The sequence below is a fragment of the Panicum virgatum genome, chromosome 5N, assembly GCF_016808335.1.
Source record: "Panicum virgatum strain AP13 chromosome 5N, P.virgatum_v5, whole genome shotgun sequence".
In the NCBI taxonomy this organism is placed as follows: Eukaryota; Viridiplantae; Streptophyta; class Magnoliopsida; order Poales; family Poaceae; genus Panicum; species Panicum virgatum.
This window is the reverse complement of record NC_053149.1, coordinates 66,479,950-66,497,385: the sequence shown is the minus strand read 5'-3', so window position 1 is coordinate 66,497,385 and position 17,436 is coordinate 66,479,950. Positions and strand designations below refer to the sequence as shown.

The window sequence follows — 17,436 nt, the reverse complement described above, 5'->3', positions numbered from 1 at the left end:
GGATGCCGGCCGGGTGCGTGTGCGGTTGTTGGTCGCCTTTTGGTTTGCGCGGACTCGATCGACCGCCCGGCCGGCCCCCTCGCGTGCCGCGAGCCGGCCGACAGGTTCGGCGCCGGACGGCCGCCTGCAGGTTCAGTGCTCGGCTGCTCGGGGAGCTCCGTGTTCGTCCCCCCTGGTCCCTGGATGAGGACAGGACACGCGGACTGCAGCGTGCACCATGATTGCCCGAATCATGTCCCTTTCTACTTCCGGATGCGGATGATCGTGCGTCCGCCAGTGGCTCGCCGTCGCGGACGTCGATGCAAGAGGCTGGATGAGCGGTGGACGACGGATTAGATGAACATCCGCAGCACTATCGCCACAGCTTGTTTTGTAGCAATAAAAACAAATATTGAATTATTGATGGCGCAACGCACCTGAATCAAAAATCAAAACGGGAGGATACTCCCATTGCTAGACATAAAAAATACTTGAAATTGGTAGCCGCCGTGTGGTGGGGATGGTAATGGACTATGACTCTAATACTTTCTTCATGATCCAACTTGACTCTTACTATTTTTAACTTAAAATTATGTAAAATTAGAGTTCAATCCTTTTAAAATCCAACTCTTAGATTATCTAGATAAAAAATTAAAATCTTTTACCATTCCTACGGCTACGCATGCCGAATGGGGTCTCGCCCGCAATCTGGGCTGGCCTCTGCAAAGCCCACCAAGGGGTACGTCTAACCCATCGGCCCAAATATGGGAGAAGCCAGCAAAAGAGAAAACTGCGGCCCCATCGTCGCCCGCCTCCCCACTGCCCTGTAGCTTCTTCAGCAGCAGGGGGAGGACACCATGAAGCTTGACGTGAACGCCCTGCGCTACCTCACCAAGGACGACTTCCGCGTCCTCACCGCCGTTGAGATGGGCATGCGCAACGTAAGATAGATACTCAAAGGCCCTGCATCCCAGTCCCTCTTCCGGTTACATATTATGCATGCGAGAGATTACCCGTTTCCGCACCTGATGTTGGGATTTCGGTTTGGACTGATCATAGCACGAGATTGTCCCAGCAGAGCTTGTTGACAGGATCGCTGGACTGAAGTAAGCCGTTTTTGTTCCAAATCGCGCAATTTGTGGCTAATACTTGATCATATGCTTGTTTTTGCTAGTCTTAGTCTCTTAGATGTTAACAAGTATGTTTCCTGTTATATTCCAAATGTTTATTTTGAGATGTAGTTGCAATTTTAGAATGTGAATTGGAGAGGTATGACTGCTGGTATTTGACCTTGCACAGTATACCAAGGAGCAAGGATTTTTAGTTCTTGAATGGCTTGCAACTTGCAGTTTGTGGTGCTCAGTTAGGTGGATAATAATGTTATACCATAAAATGACATCCTATATTGACATCCTATATGCTTATCTTTTCAGTAGCATAAATGAAGTTATATGTTGCACTGGTACTTTACCATAAACATTTATGTGCTGAAAAACTAATTAGTCTAACATGGAATCTTCAAAGCTGCTAGTGTTTACTCTTAATGTTTATTGTCAATCCGCCATTTAACAAATGAAACTATTGGTTGCTGGGTGGAATATATTTGTATTTACCTCAGTGGAATATATTCCTTGTGTTTTGTAAATATAGGCATGGTGGCACATACAAAGTGCTGAGAAATCTGTTGAAGAATAAATTGGTGCACCATGATGCCACTAAATTTGAGTGTATGGGTTGTTCGTTCATATTAAGGAACTTTTGGTTGGTAGCACTTTGCCACAATTTCTTATGTTGTTTTATTGGTTCTGTTCCATACAGATGATGGATATCGTCTCACCTATCTTGGATATGACTTCCTTGCCATCAAGACTTTGGTTAATCGAGGAGTTTTTGCTTCGGTTGGCCGTCAGATCGGTGTTGGAAAGGAGTCAGGTTTGTCGCACTCTTAATGTTTAGTCTCTGTTTTAGTAATGTGGCAAAGGTCATAAGAACTTATTTCTAATATCTCTGTGATACATAGATATATTTGAGGTTGCCACAGAGGATGGTACAGTGCTTGGCATGAAGCTCCATAGGTTGGGCAGGACATCTTTTAGGGCTGTGAAATCTAAGCGTGATTATCTAAGGCATTGAAGGAGCTTTAATTGGCTGTACCTCTCACGACTTGCAGCCTTGAAGGAATTTGCCTTTATGAAGGTTTTTTCCTTCATTATAACTCTATTAACTCAATCTGAGCTATGTTCTCTTTTGATTTACCCTTTTGTCTGGTTATCCTTGACTCCTTATATTTCCAGGCTTTAGGAGACCATGGTTTCCCTGTTCCAACTGCTGTGGATTGCAATCGGCACTGTGTGATCATGTCACTTGTTCAGGGATATCTTCTGTAAGCATATATTTACCATCCGTGGATTCTTATAGTAGTCTAAGATCACATTCATTCGTGCAGAGCCTGAAGCCTGATACAAACTGCTTTATGTTATGTAGGGTTCATGTGAAGGAGTTACAAAATCCAGATGATGTTTTTGACACAATTCTTGGTCTTATCGTTCGTTTGGCAGAGCATGGGCTGATACATTGCGACTTTAATGAGTTCAATATCATGGTAATTTTTTTCCTTTTCTTTCCCAGTTTGTGTAAATTTAGAAGTTTTAAATCCTTGACCATTCGTAGAACCAAAACTTGCATTTTTTTTGTGAAAGATAGAACCAAAACTTTCATGGATAAGATATTATGGAACAATAGTTCTTCAAACAAAATTGCAAACGCATGAGCCGGAACCATCCTTTTGAATAATTGTTAGGTGCTGCTTGCTAGCACTTAGCTCTGTAATATAGTATACAACGTTACTACATATGGTTTTTTTATCTCTATGTATAATTATTTTCATGAATGCCAATATCACGCAGATTGATGATGATGAAAAAATTATGGTTATTGACTTCCCACAGATGGTATCTGTTTCTCATCGTAATGCGCAAATGTATGCATCTTACTCAGATAACAAATGTATGTATCTGTTTCATAGTTAAAGACGGGTCACAAGTGCATTTTTAGGAGGATAGATGGCTAGGCAATATAACTCTCCAGGAACAATACCCTCAGCTTTACGATATAGCCAGGAAAAAATATGATACGGTGGCTGATGTATTAAGTACACGGATCCCAAACATATCTTGGCGGAGAGACCTAATTGGCAACAAGCTGATATCGTGGAACAATCTTCTATCTCGGCTAGAGGGAATAGAACTAAGACAGGAGAGAGATGAATTTAGATGGAATTTAGACCAGTCTGGTGTTTTCTCTGTGAAATCACATTATCTGGGATTAATCTATCAAGATACCCCAAACCTGAATAAGAAACTCTGGAAACTGAAGACCCCACTGAAAATCAAAATCTTCTTATGGTATCTCAGGAGGGGTGTCATTCTCACAAAAGACAACCTAGTGAGACGAAACTGGCAAAGAAATCAACCTCTGTGCCAGCAGCCGCGGTAAGACAGAGGATTCATACGCATTTCGAACTATTTAGTTTTCCAACTAAGAGGATTATCCGGAATCATGCATGAATTGGGCTAAGCTAAAAAAAAGACTATTTCAAAAACTAGTCACTTCAATAATGGCCTTCCATGGATTCACCTATATAGGCTGCGGCTAACGTTGCAAAAATAAGAGCTTGAATACCGCTTGTAAATAATCCAAGAAACATGACCGGTATAGGGACTACTAAGGGGACTAAAGAAACAAGAACAACAATGACTAATTCATCTGCCAATATATTTCTGAAAAGTCGAAAACTAAGCGATAATGGTTTTGTGAAATCTTCTAGGATGTTAATGGGTAAAAGGATTGGGGTTGGTTTAATATATTTCTCGAAATAACTCAATCCTTTTTTGCTAAGACCCGCATAAAAATATGCCGCTGATGTTAGTAAAGCTAAAGCAACAGTAGTATTTATATCATTCGTGGGCGCTGCTAATTCCCCGTGAGGTAACTCTATAATTTTCCAAGGTAAAAGAGCACCTGACCAATTCGAAACAAAAATAAAAAGGAACATAGTTCCAATAAAGGGAACCCAGGGACCATATTCTTCTTCTCCAATCTGAGTTTTGCTCAAGTCTCGAATAAACTCAAGGACATATTCGAAAAAATTCTGACCGTCGGTTGGGATGGTTTGTGGATTCCGAACAGCTATGATAACTGAACCTAGCAAAATAGTAATTACGACCCAAGAAGTGATGAGTACTTGGGCATGTGCCCCTCGTGCTTGGTATAACGAGCTTCGTACCTGACTGGTTCACCTAGTGAAGCGGGTCCTTCCGGATCCGCTGCAGGCAACCCTGGCCCTATCGGCAGATCGGGGAGAGCCATCGAGTGCTCTGCTTCCGGGGGGCCAGCAGGAGTTCGGCGACAACAGTGCCCCTTCTACGCCGCATTCTCGGTCCGTTTCGCCTTCTGACCTAAGGGCGATGGAAGGACTTCAGGCACGGGAGGGTGAAGGAAGAGACTACGCAGACAGCAGCAGCACCGGCTCTACGAAGTCCGAATCGTGAAGTTTTGAATTATCAAACCCCGTGTTGAAGCTGTGTACCACTAGATGTACACACCACGAAAGAAGAGTGGGTACAGGGGTCTTCTTTCCCCGCTACTACCTATGGTATGGGTAGTATCGGGGAAAGAAGAGTGGGTATGTGGGCTTCTTTCACTTTAATTTTTTTTAACAGTGTTGTTTCTGTCATGAAAATAAAACAATACAACATCTATTTTTTGACTGCAGGTTCACTAGAATGTTATGGGCTATAGTATATGCGGCCTGGGGATTACCCAAACCTCGCAATATGTCTAATATGTTCGAAAGTTGGCTAAATGGAATACCCAAAGATTTTAAGCCATTAGTGCTTGTGGGCGCGGCAGCCTTGTGTTGGTCTGTTTGGCTCTGCAGGAATGCGGTGGTGGTGTTCGATAACAAACAATCTTCCTTTTTGCAGGTTATCTACTTGACTACACATTGGCTTCGTACGTGGGCTATCCTACAACTGCCTTCTTCGCAGAATATCCTTGTAGCAGCATCTCATTTTTTTGGCGCAGGTGGCCAAGGAATTTTTTGCCCAGGCTCATGGGTGGCGGTCTAGTTGTAGGATTGATGGTCACTAGTGTACCTGGTTATATTTAAACTCTTTTTAGGCTGTGTGCATTTGCGGCAGAGGCCGGGAACATTTCGAGTTGATGTATCACCTTGATGTATCCTCTTGAAATCAATAAAGTTTCCCCTTTCCAAAAAAAAGATAACAAATGTGATTGTCTCGTGTATTTCTTTTAAATAGATTTTGCATTTGCAGGTTTTTTGACTGAGACATTGAGTGTATCTACAAGTTTTTCAACAAGAGGTTTATAATATATGCAAGAAAGCTTCAATTTATCGTAATTCGGTACTGAATCTTTTTTTATTGAGATTTCTATTCTTCCTGTTAGGTTCAATCTTACATCAGAGAAAAATGAAGAACAAGATGGATCTGAAAGTGATGGTGAAGGGTATAGCAGGCCATCCTTTTTTGTCTGTGAAAAAGGCTGCTGGTTCCCTGGACAAGGAACTAGCTGCCAGTGCATTTACCAGGAAGGAGCAAGTGGGGATGGAGAAGGTAGGCCAGATGTTTCGGCAAATTTGTTATTCATGCATATATTTATAGATTTTTTTTCTCGAATACATATATTTATAGATTGTGTTACAGCTTAGTTTTCTGATACTTCTTTTTTGCAACCTTGCTTACAGTACATTGATGAAGATACAGAAGGACATGATTCCGGCTCAGATGATTATGATGATGAGGAGGAGGTTTGTGATGCTGTGCCTATTGATTCCTTGAAGATAGACCAGGTATATCTGGCTGAGATAATTTGAATATGCGTAAACCGTGCCCATAGTCCAGTCTAGATAGTGATGAGCCTGATTCCTTGAATATGCGTAACTGATTGGAAAGTTCTCCCTCAGGTAGCAATGGGGATGCTAAGGAACCGCTTGAGTCAGAGGGCAAGATGTTTCCCCAGGAAGACGGCGATAATGACGATAGCTCGTCGGACGACGATGATGATGAGGAAGTTGCGGAGCTCACAAAAAAGTTAAACAAGCAAAGGAAAAAGGCAATTGCAGCTGCCCATGGGCGGAGAAGGCCCGTGTCCTCCAGGAATGCCTACAAGGACAAGAGGAAGGGCACCATGAACTCCAAAATCCAAAGGCAGGCTTGCAATTGGTGATGGTTGAACACCTACGGCGCTTCAAACTGCAATGCTAAAAGATTGGATCAAGCACCCCCCTCGTGGGTTATAGAATCAGCTCTGGCATTTCTTTCTTTTACCTGCCGTACCTTTTGTGCACGGTTCTGTTACTGAGTATCGAGAATACATGTTTGGCAGCTGCCTAATCAGTACAGTCCGTCTTCGCTGTGTCAGTATTCCCTTTTCCTGAGGAACAAAAACCCAGCAGCGTCTGTTCTTTTTTCCAGGCTTTTAGTTTTTCAGAAGCATCGCTGACCCCCGCTGTGAATTTCTGTCCTGGTTTCCGGATTTTTGCGTTCACCGGCGACGGCGAGCCGTGAATCGGCAATACATACACTATACAAGGCTCCGCGTCTCCGATTCCTGAACTATCTCATCGCCTCCATCACCACAACACTACAGAAAGCTCCCCACTCCATAACAATATAACATGCCTCGAGTCACAAATCCAAAGCATACAAACACCATACCAGAGCACCCGCTCTGGCCATCAGACACTAGTTATCTAGCAAACACGGACGGCACACGTAAGCCGCGCGCACGAGGACGCTTGCATCTTCTGACGGTCTCCCAAGCCTTTGCTACTATAGCTTTGAGACTTCTCTGCCATTTCCGCCGGTGCTGCCTCCTTCGAGAGCGGCAGCCCGCCTCATCAGCTCGAGCCTCGCGGACGGGTGTGCCGACCCGGCCGCGCCGACGCTGCCGTTGTTGTTCCTGAGCGCTTTCCTCTTCCTGGCCTTCTGCGCCCAGTCCACGAGGCTCTGCTGCACGTGCTCGTCGAAGATCTCCTTCTTGAAGAAGGTCCCCATCTTTGCAACCAAGGAAGTAGTTCAGACCATGTTTCGTTTGGTGTTTCTGAATCGCCAAAACGGTGGCCAAAAAGTTACGGGAAGTATTGGCTCACAGCCAGGCACCTGGGTGACAATTGCATACAGAGGCAAGGTGCTGTAGCTGCAGAGGAGTTGGATGATGGCCCTGCAAAGCTGACATCATGAGCCTGAAACATGTTGATGGCTCTTGGACTGTCTGAAATGGGATGGGTAGCTAGAAGGTACGTGAATTACCCGACGACGAGCCTCGGCACGATGAATGGGACGTGGTCCATGATGCAGGAGTTGAAACCGTAGGTGGTCTTGCAAAGAGAGAAAAGAATCAGCTGTGAGCTTTTAATCTTAGTTCTTCTGTTCGCTGTGGAGTTTGCTTGCACTTACAAGAATCCAGAAGAAGAAGGCGATCTCAAACGCATTCTGGAAAAGGATGAAGTGGATCAGGTACAAGACGATTTTTGGCCGTCCAAACCAAAAGTGTTCATCTGATGGATTGACAACTAAGTCGCCCTCGATAGCGGAGTGCTTCTCAGCAACCTCAATTGCCAGCTGAGTTATGACATGCTCTAGCTTGGTGCCAACGGCCAGCAGAAGCTGCAAGAAGCAGATAGCAGATAAAGAAGTGCCCAATAAGTTCAGAGTCTCAAATCAAGGGCCAAATTCAAGCATGATCTGAAATTTCACCAAATTAAGTTTGAAGTTTCCAAGAAACGCAATTAGTTATAAAGAAACACTTACAAGAAGGGGAATGAAAGATATCCAAAAGTATGTATGCCAACCTGTAGATTTATGATCATTAACACCAGAGACACTAAATCATACTAGTTTAGAATGAATGCAAGCAAAACTACAGTAAACAAGCCGTGGAAAAGCTGTGCTTTTTTTTTTTGAACCGGGATGGAAAAGCTGTGCTGTACAGAAGTGAAGACAGATGGAACTCACCATTGACATTCAGCAACATGAATACCACAACGAATATCCACAAGTACCAGCTAAGTGAGCAAAGAAAAGGCAAGATAGTTAAGTTCATCAACTGTGCTCAACAACTGCTAGTACATGAACTGAAAATGTATAAATTTGCTGACTGGAGTACCTAATGCCAACCACCTTCTTAAAATCAGCCTCCAAAGCTCGTAACATGTATCTGTGGAAATCAAATTTTGGGTTTGCACGGCAATGTGTCTGCAAAGAAAAATTGTCACCTGTTATAATTGAGAAGGAACAAAAATTATGCTTCTTTTGTTATACTTACCATGATGAAGCCAAGTCGCATTGTAGTGTAGTCTGATTTAGTAACTGATCCATAAAACTGCTTAATAAAAGAATGCTGAAAGTAAAAGCTTAATGAGTTGGCCAAACAGATACTTGATAATTAGTGCCATGTAAAAATTCATTAATAACACAGCAATAAAAAATTACATGTATGTAGTATTAAGCATTGAAATGTATTTTCTTTTGAGAATGTTACTAAAAAAGCACCATTAGGAAGTCATTCAATATAGTCCACACCGTGTAAGAGGGACTACAAGAAACAAAATCATTATAGGTTGCACAAGCCTGTCAGAAAACAGCAGCCTAGTCTGTCTAGCCACCAAAGTTAACCAGATTGTATGAAGAAAGGGATATTGTTAGCTTAAGAAATACTCTGGATGTGGTTCGTACAGAAGATACATTTGTTTGACTGAAAGCAACATGAGATCCATTTCTTACCAGCCAGCTCAATATTACCGAATCTCTGCCAATACTCTTGAAATGTTCCCTGATGAATTCACATTGATGCACATAGGTCACCCTCCTTTGCTCTGCAGTTCCATAGGATTGTGCCAAGAAGGCAGCCTTAATGTATTTCATTAACTTCAGCATTAACTTGTTTACAGAAGGACAGTTGCTACTTGCTCCCAGACCACCAAGCATATCATTTGAGGAACAATTTCTGTAGCAAACAAGATACTACCTACCATTTTCTGTAGAATCTTTCTGAAATTCATCCTCCCAGTGTTTCCATTGACGAATCTGAGTAACAGGATGGAGTTAAAACCATTTGAAACCAAGGTTAATACACACACACATTAAAATAAATTTCATCAATACTTACCCTCGCGCTTCCTAAAAGCATAGTCAAAACACAGAAAATCACATGTGCAATGGCCAGAATGAATATGAAGATATGCAACTGATGTAGCGCTTCAACTGACAGCAAAGGAACTTCTCCCTGTTGGCAAAGATTGTGGAGTTAGAACTAAAAACTTCAGTCCTTTGGAACCTTAGCTTTATTGCTCCATAATGTCACACATTCTCATGTTTTGAGAGAAAAGTTTCAGGCACATAGGAATTGTATCATAAAGAAATATCAAGATCACCGACTATCGCTGTCCCCTATACTGAGCAAGGCAGAACGACTAATCCCAGAATGGAATACAAGAATGCTGCTATCAGTAGATAGCACATGACAAAGTTTGCTATTTTATAATGGAGAATCTGTAAGAATATACTACTTAATCTAATTTTCTGCACTTTGAGGCTCCCTATAATTTTCATCGGATAAACTACGAGTCCCTCTTGTTTTACACACTAAAATAGCAATTGGGAAATAAAGAAAGACCACCCATGTGCAATAGTAAGTTCCCGACGACCAGCAGCATGCTACATCAAGCACGAGTCATGTGAATACAGATACTAGCAAATGAATGATGCAAGCTAGGAGTTTCAGGACGTTGTTAATGATTGGAAGCATAGACTGCTATAACAAGCACTGGATTGAAATAACATGAAGCAACAGGCGGTGTTCTCATCCCATGCACCTTCTTTCTGCAATGCTGGACCGTTGTCCCACCCTCGGCAAGCAGACGCCGACGGGTGAGGCCTAAAATTCCAGCAGCAAGACCATGTGCCTCCGAGGGGCTCAGCTCGGCCTGTTCCTTAGCGTTATGGCATGGGAGCATGTAGATGGCCCACTCTGGAGGAATGCAGGTCCTCTGGATCATCCCTTGGGACACCGTCAGGAGCAGGGAGATGAACCCCAGAAGCATCAGTTCTGCAAAATCGCATATACTTATATTGAGGGGAAGCTGTTGAACTCTAATTTAGCATCACAGCCACAGTCGCAGCTTGATCTGAATTTAGAAATGAGCAGGGGGAATCAAGTTTTGCACTGAAAATGAACGAAGCTCCTAGTTTTCTGACAGAAGCACATAAACCCCAGCTTCGCCTGAACTGAATATCACCTGAAAATGCAGGCAAAATGGAAGAAAAGAACAGATCGATACCTTCTTTGACCTTGAGGAGAGCCTCGAAGAGCGCCTTCTGGTTCTTCCCCTTGAACGTCTGCCCTCGCGGCGGACACCACCAGTCAAGGCGCAGCATTAATTCAGGAGGGAGACGAGCGACGCGTTTAGATTTCAGAAACGCGAGGAAACACCTATCGGTTACCTTGCCGAGGTAATGCAGGCAACTCTCGGCGGCGAGGGAGATGACGACGATGAGGGAGCAGACCGCCGCCACGATCCACGTCGGCGTGAACTCCAGCGCCGTCGACTCCGCCGATTCCCCGCCGCCATCCGCCATCCCGCCTCCCTCCGGCACCGTACCCTGGGCCCAGTGTTCTGCCCTTGCAGTTGCAGATGCTCAGCGCGGCGCCGGGCGGTAGTGGGGTGGTTCGCCTGCAACGCGGCGGCGAGCGAGGTTTGGTTTGGCTCTGCTGCTCTGCTCAGAGTAGGAGCGCGGCGCGTTGTCTTGTCGCTAGCAGTTAGCACAACGTACGACGGTTCCAAGTAACGCGCATTTACTTTACACCATGGCAATTTGTGGCGCGCGGAATCGCTCACGGCGGCAGGCAATTAGGCAAAGCACGGCGGCGCCCGTCCGTTGGCACGGCCACCGGCAGCGCGGCGCCGCGCGTGCCAGCGACGGATGGGACGGAGCCCCCGCCCAACTGCTCGCTGCCAGTAGCCGAGGGCCAGCACGGGTCCCATTCATCTTGTGAGATCACCACGGCGGCTCCTGTTGCTACGGACCTACGGTGGTGCCGGCCTGCCCCCGTGCCCCGGCCAGCCGCCAGCTTTTGCATTTGTCATTCGTCATCGTACGCGTCCCGTCCCGTTGTTGTGTTTCCATGGCTGCTCGAAGTCACAGAGAGGGGACAAGACGGCGGGGGCGTCGGTGTGGCGAAGTGAAGGGCGACCTGGCCTGCGGCCTGCCTCGCTGAGGAGAGAAAGCTGACAGTGGATGAACGGGCAGAAACTTGATTTCTCTTCGTGCCGTGACCGTGAGCCGTCAGAGAGAGAGAGAGAGAGAGAGAGAGAGAGAGAGAGAGAGAGAGAGAGAGAGAGAGAGAGAGAGGAAAAACCAATCAGCTCCATGAATAGTACTACGAGCACTGGGGGAGGAAATTCGCGCGATTAATCGATGGATTGGGATGCAGCAGCAGGTGCCAGCAGTTGCTGCTGGTCCTGGAAAGAGATATCGTTGGACAGGGTACAGTGCCCATTCATCTCGCCGACTCGACTCTGATAGTATCTCCGGGACGATCAGAGCAGCCAGCACGGCCGTCTCAACTCGGGCGCTCCATCACTCAGCCCTCAGCCGGGGTCGTCCGTCAACTGTTCAGGAGTCTGCACCCAACGAGTCATGGTTTCAGAGGATGTTCAGTTCTAATCTCAACTCTGTCTGTCAGGCCATGCCGACGCTCGATCGTGCCCTCGTGCTCTTCGATTTCGATCACGCTCGTGCAAAGCTACCAAATGCCAATTGCCAGTCGAAGTTTAGGATCTTGGATGTTGTATCTCGGCTTGGCACACTTGCTGGCGCGGCGCTCGGTGCCCGGACGCGCCGCCGCCGCCGCAGTCGGTGAAGGATGACGTCCGAGTCGGGTTGCTGCAGCTCCGGGCCGTGTTTTGTGCTTTGGGCAAACGGCGAATAACCTGGGCACCACTGGTGGTGGGCGTTCCTGGCTGCCTGGGGCGGCCGGCGGCGGCGAGGACCACGACTAATTCAACACTCATTGGCCGCACTGATTCTCGCCGGTCCATGACGGCGACGGCGGCGAGGTACGCTCCGGCGGCGCCACCGGAGCGCACGGGGGCTGTCCCTGTCCTCGAAGGAAACGGCGACGACGTTCCCCGCGTCCTCGGCGACGAGCCCGCGGGCAGAGGTGTGGCGGACCTGGCGCTGGTGGCATCCAGCTCCCGCGCGTCCGCATCTACCTGACAACGAGGACCGAGTCCTCTGCCCGCCCGATCTGGACCGCACGTGTTCGATCCAGCGGCTAAAAATTGAACCAGGGGTGGACGGTATTTCAAATACCGTCCACCCCCTATCCCTGGTGCTTGTAACGACGCCGCTTCGGCTCCATGCCGTGGCTCGCCGGAGCGCCTCGCCCCGGGAGTTCGTTGCCTCCCTCTCTCCGCCGCACTGAACACCTTGTGCAGTTGTGTGCCGCAAGAAAGAGACTCTGCCTCCGCCGTACGCAGTGGCTCGCCGGAGCGCCGCCCCGTTTAGACCATGCGGCGTCGTCATGCCGTGGCGCGCGGCGCGCGCGTCGGCATTCCATTCCGACAATGAAACAGGCATGGCCGCCCGTGCTTTCACCGGCCATTCGACGCCGCCTGATCTCCGGGTACGCTCGTGCTCGTGCAGCAGATGCTCCAAGCTAGAAGACGCTCCGTCGCCATCGATCGGTTAACGAGGATTCGATTTCGAATATTAGCCTTCCTGCTCGTGGGCGGACGTACGGTTTTGCTCTCGTTCCCTGCTCCTGCTCTCCCCACCGTCCTTCCACCAGCGCTAGGAGCCGGAACGCCCTGTCGCCGTCGTCGTCGGTGAAAGAGGACGTCCGACTCGGGTTGCTGCTGCTCCGGGCAATGTTTACTGCTTTGGGCGAACAACGAATAACCTGGGCACCACTGGTGGTGGGCGCATGGCAACAAGGCGCGAGCGCGTTCCTGGCCTGTGCTTGGGGGCCGGCTGGGGCCGCCGCCGGCGAGGACCACGACCAATTCGACACGCACTGGTGGTCCGTGGCGACACCGGTCTCAGGGAGAGCAATCGTACCAAGCAGAAATCCGAACGTGGCATTGGTTCTCGCTGGCCGCTTGCCATTGATGAGTACGGAGTAGTAGAGAGTGGGCCTGGCAGATCAGCCGCGACGCGGGCTCCCAGCATGTCCGCGCCGGACGGCATGCTGGGCCGCGACCCGCGAGTCCCGCCGGTGCCGGACGCAGCAGAGCGTCACCTTCGTCACCGTGTTCACATCCCTATGACCCCAGCGTCGGTGCCCGCCATGGCCGCGTCCACCAGTTCCGTGAGCCCGCCCCGCGCTACTTGCTCCCGCATTGTCAGCGAGAATCACTGCCCGCCGGTGTGACGGAGTGCCGCGTGAAGCCGCGAGCGGCCGAGGCGTCTTCGGCGGGCTCCAAGTTCCGGCGCCCGCCGACGAGCTCGAGTAGCATCACTCCAGTCACGTCGGCCCTGGCTTCCAGTGGGTTGCATTCTTGCCTGCCGTTGTACGGCAACGGCTATCTCCCCAAATCGGCCTGAGTCGTCGTAGTCGTAGGATTAAAATCAGTGACGACGACATCGCCGGCGGCCTTACACATCGCGGCAGTTTTTTGGGCCTCGTTCTTGTTTTTCTGATTTGGGCTTTCAACGGAATATTATGCAGGGCCGATGAACATGATGGGCCTTCGATTTGAGGCTTCGACAACGTGCCGATGAGACCTAACTTTGCTCCTTCTCCCACTAAAAAAAAACTTTGCTCCTTCCGTCTAAAAAAAGAAACTTTGCTCCTTATATGGGCTGAAAACATCCGGTCGGTTTGGAGCAAGGATAATAAACATTCGGTACGTTTATAGTCTACTATAATACTTGCTCTTATCAGCTAAATGTGACTTCCTCAAGTGCTCTTGCTACCAAATTGTATTGTACGGTGGGATGCTAGTGACAACGTGCCCTGCTGGTCGCCGCCAAAACTATGGCCATCACTACCAGATGATGCGTGGCCTGGTCCCTGACTGACCAACCAAACAAAAAGCACTACTGCTCCAGTGCTTCTATACTCCTGCAAGCAGCTAGGTATCGATGATCGACCACCAGAAAGAAAGAAAGAAAGAAAAGGCGTATGATGGCACCACCGATCGACGGATGAGCTACTAGCTAGCTACTCCTACAAGCGCTGACATGCATGCATCGCAGTTCCAAGCTTCAACGAGGTAATCATGCACGCAGCACGGGGACAGTAACCGCGCGCGCGTGCGCAAAGGCAAGACCTTTATTACCCCGGAAAAGCTCGCTTTCCCCGTCCCTAAGCCCGCGCCTAGTCCTAATCATCAGGGACTGCTCGCTCGCTCGCTCGCTCGATCTCTCCCTCTCCGCGCACGCGCGTGGGCGTAGGATCATGGCCAGCGTGGGCCAAAAGCGGCGATCCAGGCCATGGATCCAATCCATCTCGGTTAAGTTGCTCGGAGGTTGTGGTGCTCGCCTCATCATGGCGCGCCCATGGATGGTGGATGGATGGGCGGATCCATGGGAGCCAACTCAGCTCGCCCTCGGCAAAAAAAGGGGGGATCTTTGAGCCTAAGCACGCGCGCTCGCGTGTGTAAAGCACGTACGGAGATGTTCCGACCATGTCATTTGCAGTGCCATCATCCATTGCCATTGTGTTGTATGCTTGTTTATTGACGACTCTACCCTACAGCTAGCTGTTCGAACTAATAACAAAAGCTGTTTAATGATACTCGTATATGTATACTGGTGTTAGTAACCTTTAATTTTGGACATTATCACACCATAAAATGCACGGTCATACTATACGGTATTATATTATATATACGCTCCTCCCAGATTAATTAAGCTGCCAATTGATACAGAATACAGCACGTAAAAGACATAATCGTCCCTGTCAGCGACTCTGATAAACTGTTGCTACTAGCTACTAGCTAACCCCCCTGCACAACAAGCTACAAGTGCGTGTACCAGCATCTAGTGTCCGCATGCTCTCAAGGGCCCTGGCGATTTGATGCTTTCTGTGGAAGATCAACGTATGTACCTGATTGCTCCCACGGCCCGCCGCAGATTTATGCTAATCACTGAATGATATGATGTCATCCACCAACGTAAGATATCTGTCCATCCCACTTTTCAGAACCAATGCACATGCGGCATCTCTCTCCACAGGATGTGGATATATATTGATATTGTGCTCGTGCTTGCCATCTAGACTTTGCTTCTGTGTTTATTTATATATATATGTACCTTTTTAGATAAATTAAAGGATTAAACCGATGGATATATACTGCCAGTGTTTATATATGTATATCAATCAGAATTGGATATGAGAACAATACATTTCAGTTAATCGGAACTAGCAAGGTGCCCCGCGCAAATAGCGCGGGTAGCTAGTTTTTTTTTCATTTTAACATTTAGAAGCTTTGCTGTAATTTTGCTTATTTTCTTTGTTTCTTTCTTTGTTTCCTAATTGTACTTGACTTCATGACTCTCTGCTTTTTATTTAATATATATATCCAGTAGGGGGAAACCCCTCCTGTTTCTTAAAAAAACAAAATAATCAAAAAGTACCAACACAGAAAAACTATCTCAGCCCTACCAATAGACTGACTGTATCATCACGTCCAATCACAAGAACGTCCTCTCCTCATCAAAAAGAGACCATCAGGGAGTAGACGATACTCCAAATAAACAGCCAAACTCGATCCAACCATCGATCATCCGCCATAGGTTGATAGTATAGGTTGATACTCCAAATAATAACGTTTACAATACCAAATTTGTTTTATTGAATCCACCATAAAGTATAGGTTGATAGTGTATATGTTAGATAATATAGTTGTTGCTATATTTTTCTATAAATTTGGTCAAAGTTAGTTAAGTTTGACTTAGGATAAACCAAATATGGTATGCAAATAAAAATGGAGGGAGTAGATAGATAAGGGTATCGAGCTGTTTTATTATTTACATGGACTCTTTAAGTTATTGTAGACTAATAAAATCCAACTTCATATATTCTTTTCTTTTTCTAGATTAATATTTTAATCTTTGGAAAATTGGATCCATAAAAAATCTAATTTTTAGAAAAATACTATTGAAAGATTATATTGTATATTTTTAACATCAAAATGTTACGTCCCAGAATATAAGCATTCCCAGCTATTCACCAAATTCAGAGCATCTTCTATGTACTTGGACTAATATTTGTCCAGATATATTAGAGATGCTATGAATCTGGACATCCAAAAACATAGCTAGGAATGGTTATATTGTGGGACGGAGGAGTACTTATTATTTGCACCTACCATTCCACGTGAACTTCGAGAAAAGAGAAAAGCTCACACACTTACCTAATCACTGGCCCTATAAGCATTTCATCCAGGCTTTCCGAGCTCCGGCACCGTGTACAACTTCGTCTGCCGACTTCCGCACCGTAGTTGACCTCGGTCTGCTCCTCGACCCCATTTTTACCAAATCTGTGCTTACCTTCTGCTCCTTGGTCTTGTGCCATGCAACTTTCTTACCACCTGTGATACTGGCTCCTCGACGATGCTAATGGATTTGCGCTCCTTGTCATGCTCCGTGCATTCCCACGCTATGAGGCCGACAGTGGGCCTTGTTGTGCACCTATTAGACCAGGCTGCGCTTGCTTTTGGCCATGACGGAGTGCTCACGACTGTCAACATGCCGATATAGCTTCGCGTGCCAACTCATGCACCCTGCATCCGTGGCTGCGTGTTCAGAACAGGGATGGTGAGGATAGCTTCTTCATGGGCTCATGACTGCTGAGGATTATTGGTGAGATGGACTACGGCTGATGCAAGAGGTGCTTGTCTTGGTGCCTTGCTCCATGTGTTTTGACCTAGGATGCGTGCAAGTATTTGAGTTGGATGAGTGCCCGAGTTGAAACAACGGAGTAATCTTTTTCATAAATTCTAGTGTTTTCCTTATCCGATCGATAAGACAATTTCTTATTTCTTTTGTCGAACGTGGACTCTCTAGGTTAGCCTAGACTAAAATTAGCTTCTTATTTCTTATTTTGGGAAGGACTCTTTAGTCATGTCCTGATTTTCTTATTTTTTAAATCTGAAATTAGCTATTTACTAATTGTATTTTATATGGACTTTTGAGTACTTTGGACCGTCAGATGTTCCTAAAATCCAACGGTGTAAATCCTTCTCTTTTTTAGATTAACGTGAGAATTTTTAAACCCTCTCAACGAATGTGGTGTAGGTATTACTCCCATGGTACCTTCCATAAAAGTTATACGAATCTTAAAGCAAAAAAATCATCAATTAATTATTTTCTAAATTATTTTCGTCTAGGTTTTATTTGGGTCTGGCCCTACTCGTGCCCAGCC

The 17,436-nt window shown here is 46.7% G+C and overlaps 1 protein-coding gene and 1 pseudogene across 3 annotated transcripts; one reads left to right on the top strand and one right to left on the bottom strand.

The window, feature by feature from the left end:
* The first annotated feature begins 818 nt into the window (after positions 1–818).
* On the top strand, positions 819–6,461 carry LOC120675642 (annotated as a pseudogene).
* A 185-nt stretch (positions 6,462–6,646) lies between these two features.
* Positions 6,647–10,992, bottom strand: LOC120675641 (MLO-like protein 1). Of its 3 annotated transcripts, none has more exons than XM_039956845.1 (14): positions 10,506–10,992; positions 10,343–10,400; positions 9,878–10,110; positions 9,172–9,288; positions 9,035–9,089; positions 8,787–8,878; positions 8,329–8,403; positions 8,170–8,258; positions 8,019–8,068; positions 7,815–7,855; positions 7,461–7,670; positions 7,314–7,381; positions 7,164–7,246; positions 6,647–7,058 (listed from the first exon to the last, which is right to left on the bottom strand). In XM_039956845.1, the coding sequence occupies exons 1-14, from the start codon at positions 10,638–10,640 to the stop codon at positions 6,751–6,753; spliced, it is 1,614 nt and encodes a 537-aa protein (XP_039812779.1). In that variant the 5' UTR covers positions 10,641–10,992; the 3' UTR covers positions 6,647–6,750. The 3 variants fall into 3 exon arrangements, with proteins under 3 accessions (XP_039812779.1, XP_039812781.1, XP_039812780.1); XM_039956847.1 differs by having other exon boundaries at positions 7,164–7,232; XM_039956846.1 differs by having other exon boundaries at positions 7,164–7,224; positions 10,506–10,989.
* Positions 10,993–17,436: the final 6,444 nt, after the last annotated feature.

What these genes read in the sequence shown, in the direction of transcription:
- LOC120675641 (XM_039956845.1), bottom strand. Translation starts at nt 10,640, where the DNA reads ATGGCGGATGGCGGCGGGGAATCGGCGGAGTCGACGGCGCTGGAGTTC. An exon ending in GCCTGCATTACCTCGGCAAG is followed by an intron (nt 10,401 to 10,505) that starts GTAACCGATAGG and finishes CCGCGAGGGCAG; the next exon opens with ACGTTCAAGGGGAAGAACCA. An exon ending in CGGTAATATTGAGCTGGCTG is followed by an intron (nt 8,404 to 8,786) that starts GTAAGAAATGGA and finishes TTTTACTTTCAG; the next exon opens with CATTCTTTTATTAAGCAGTT.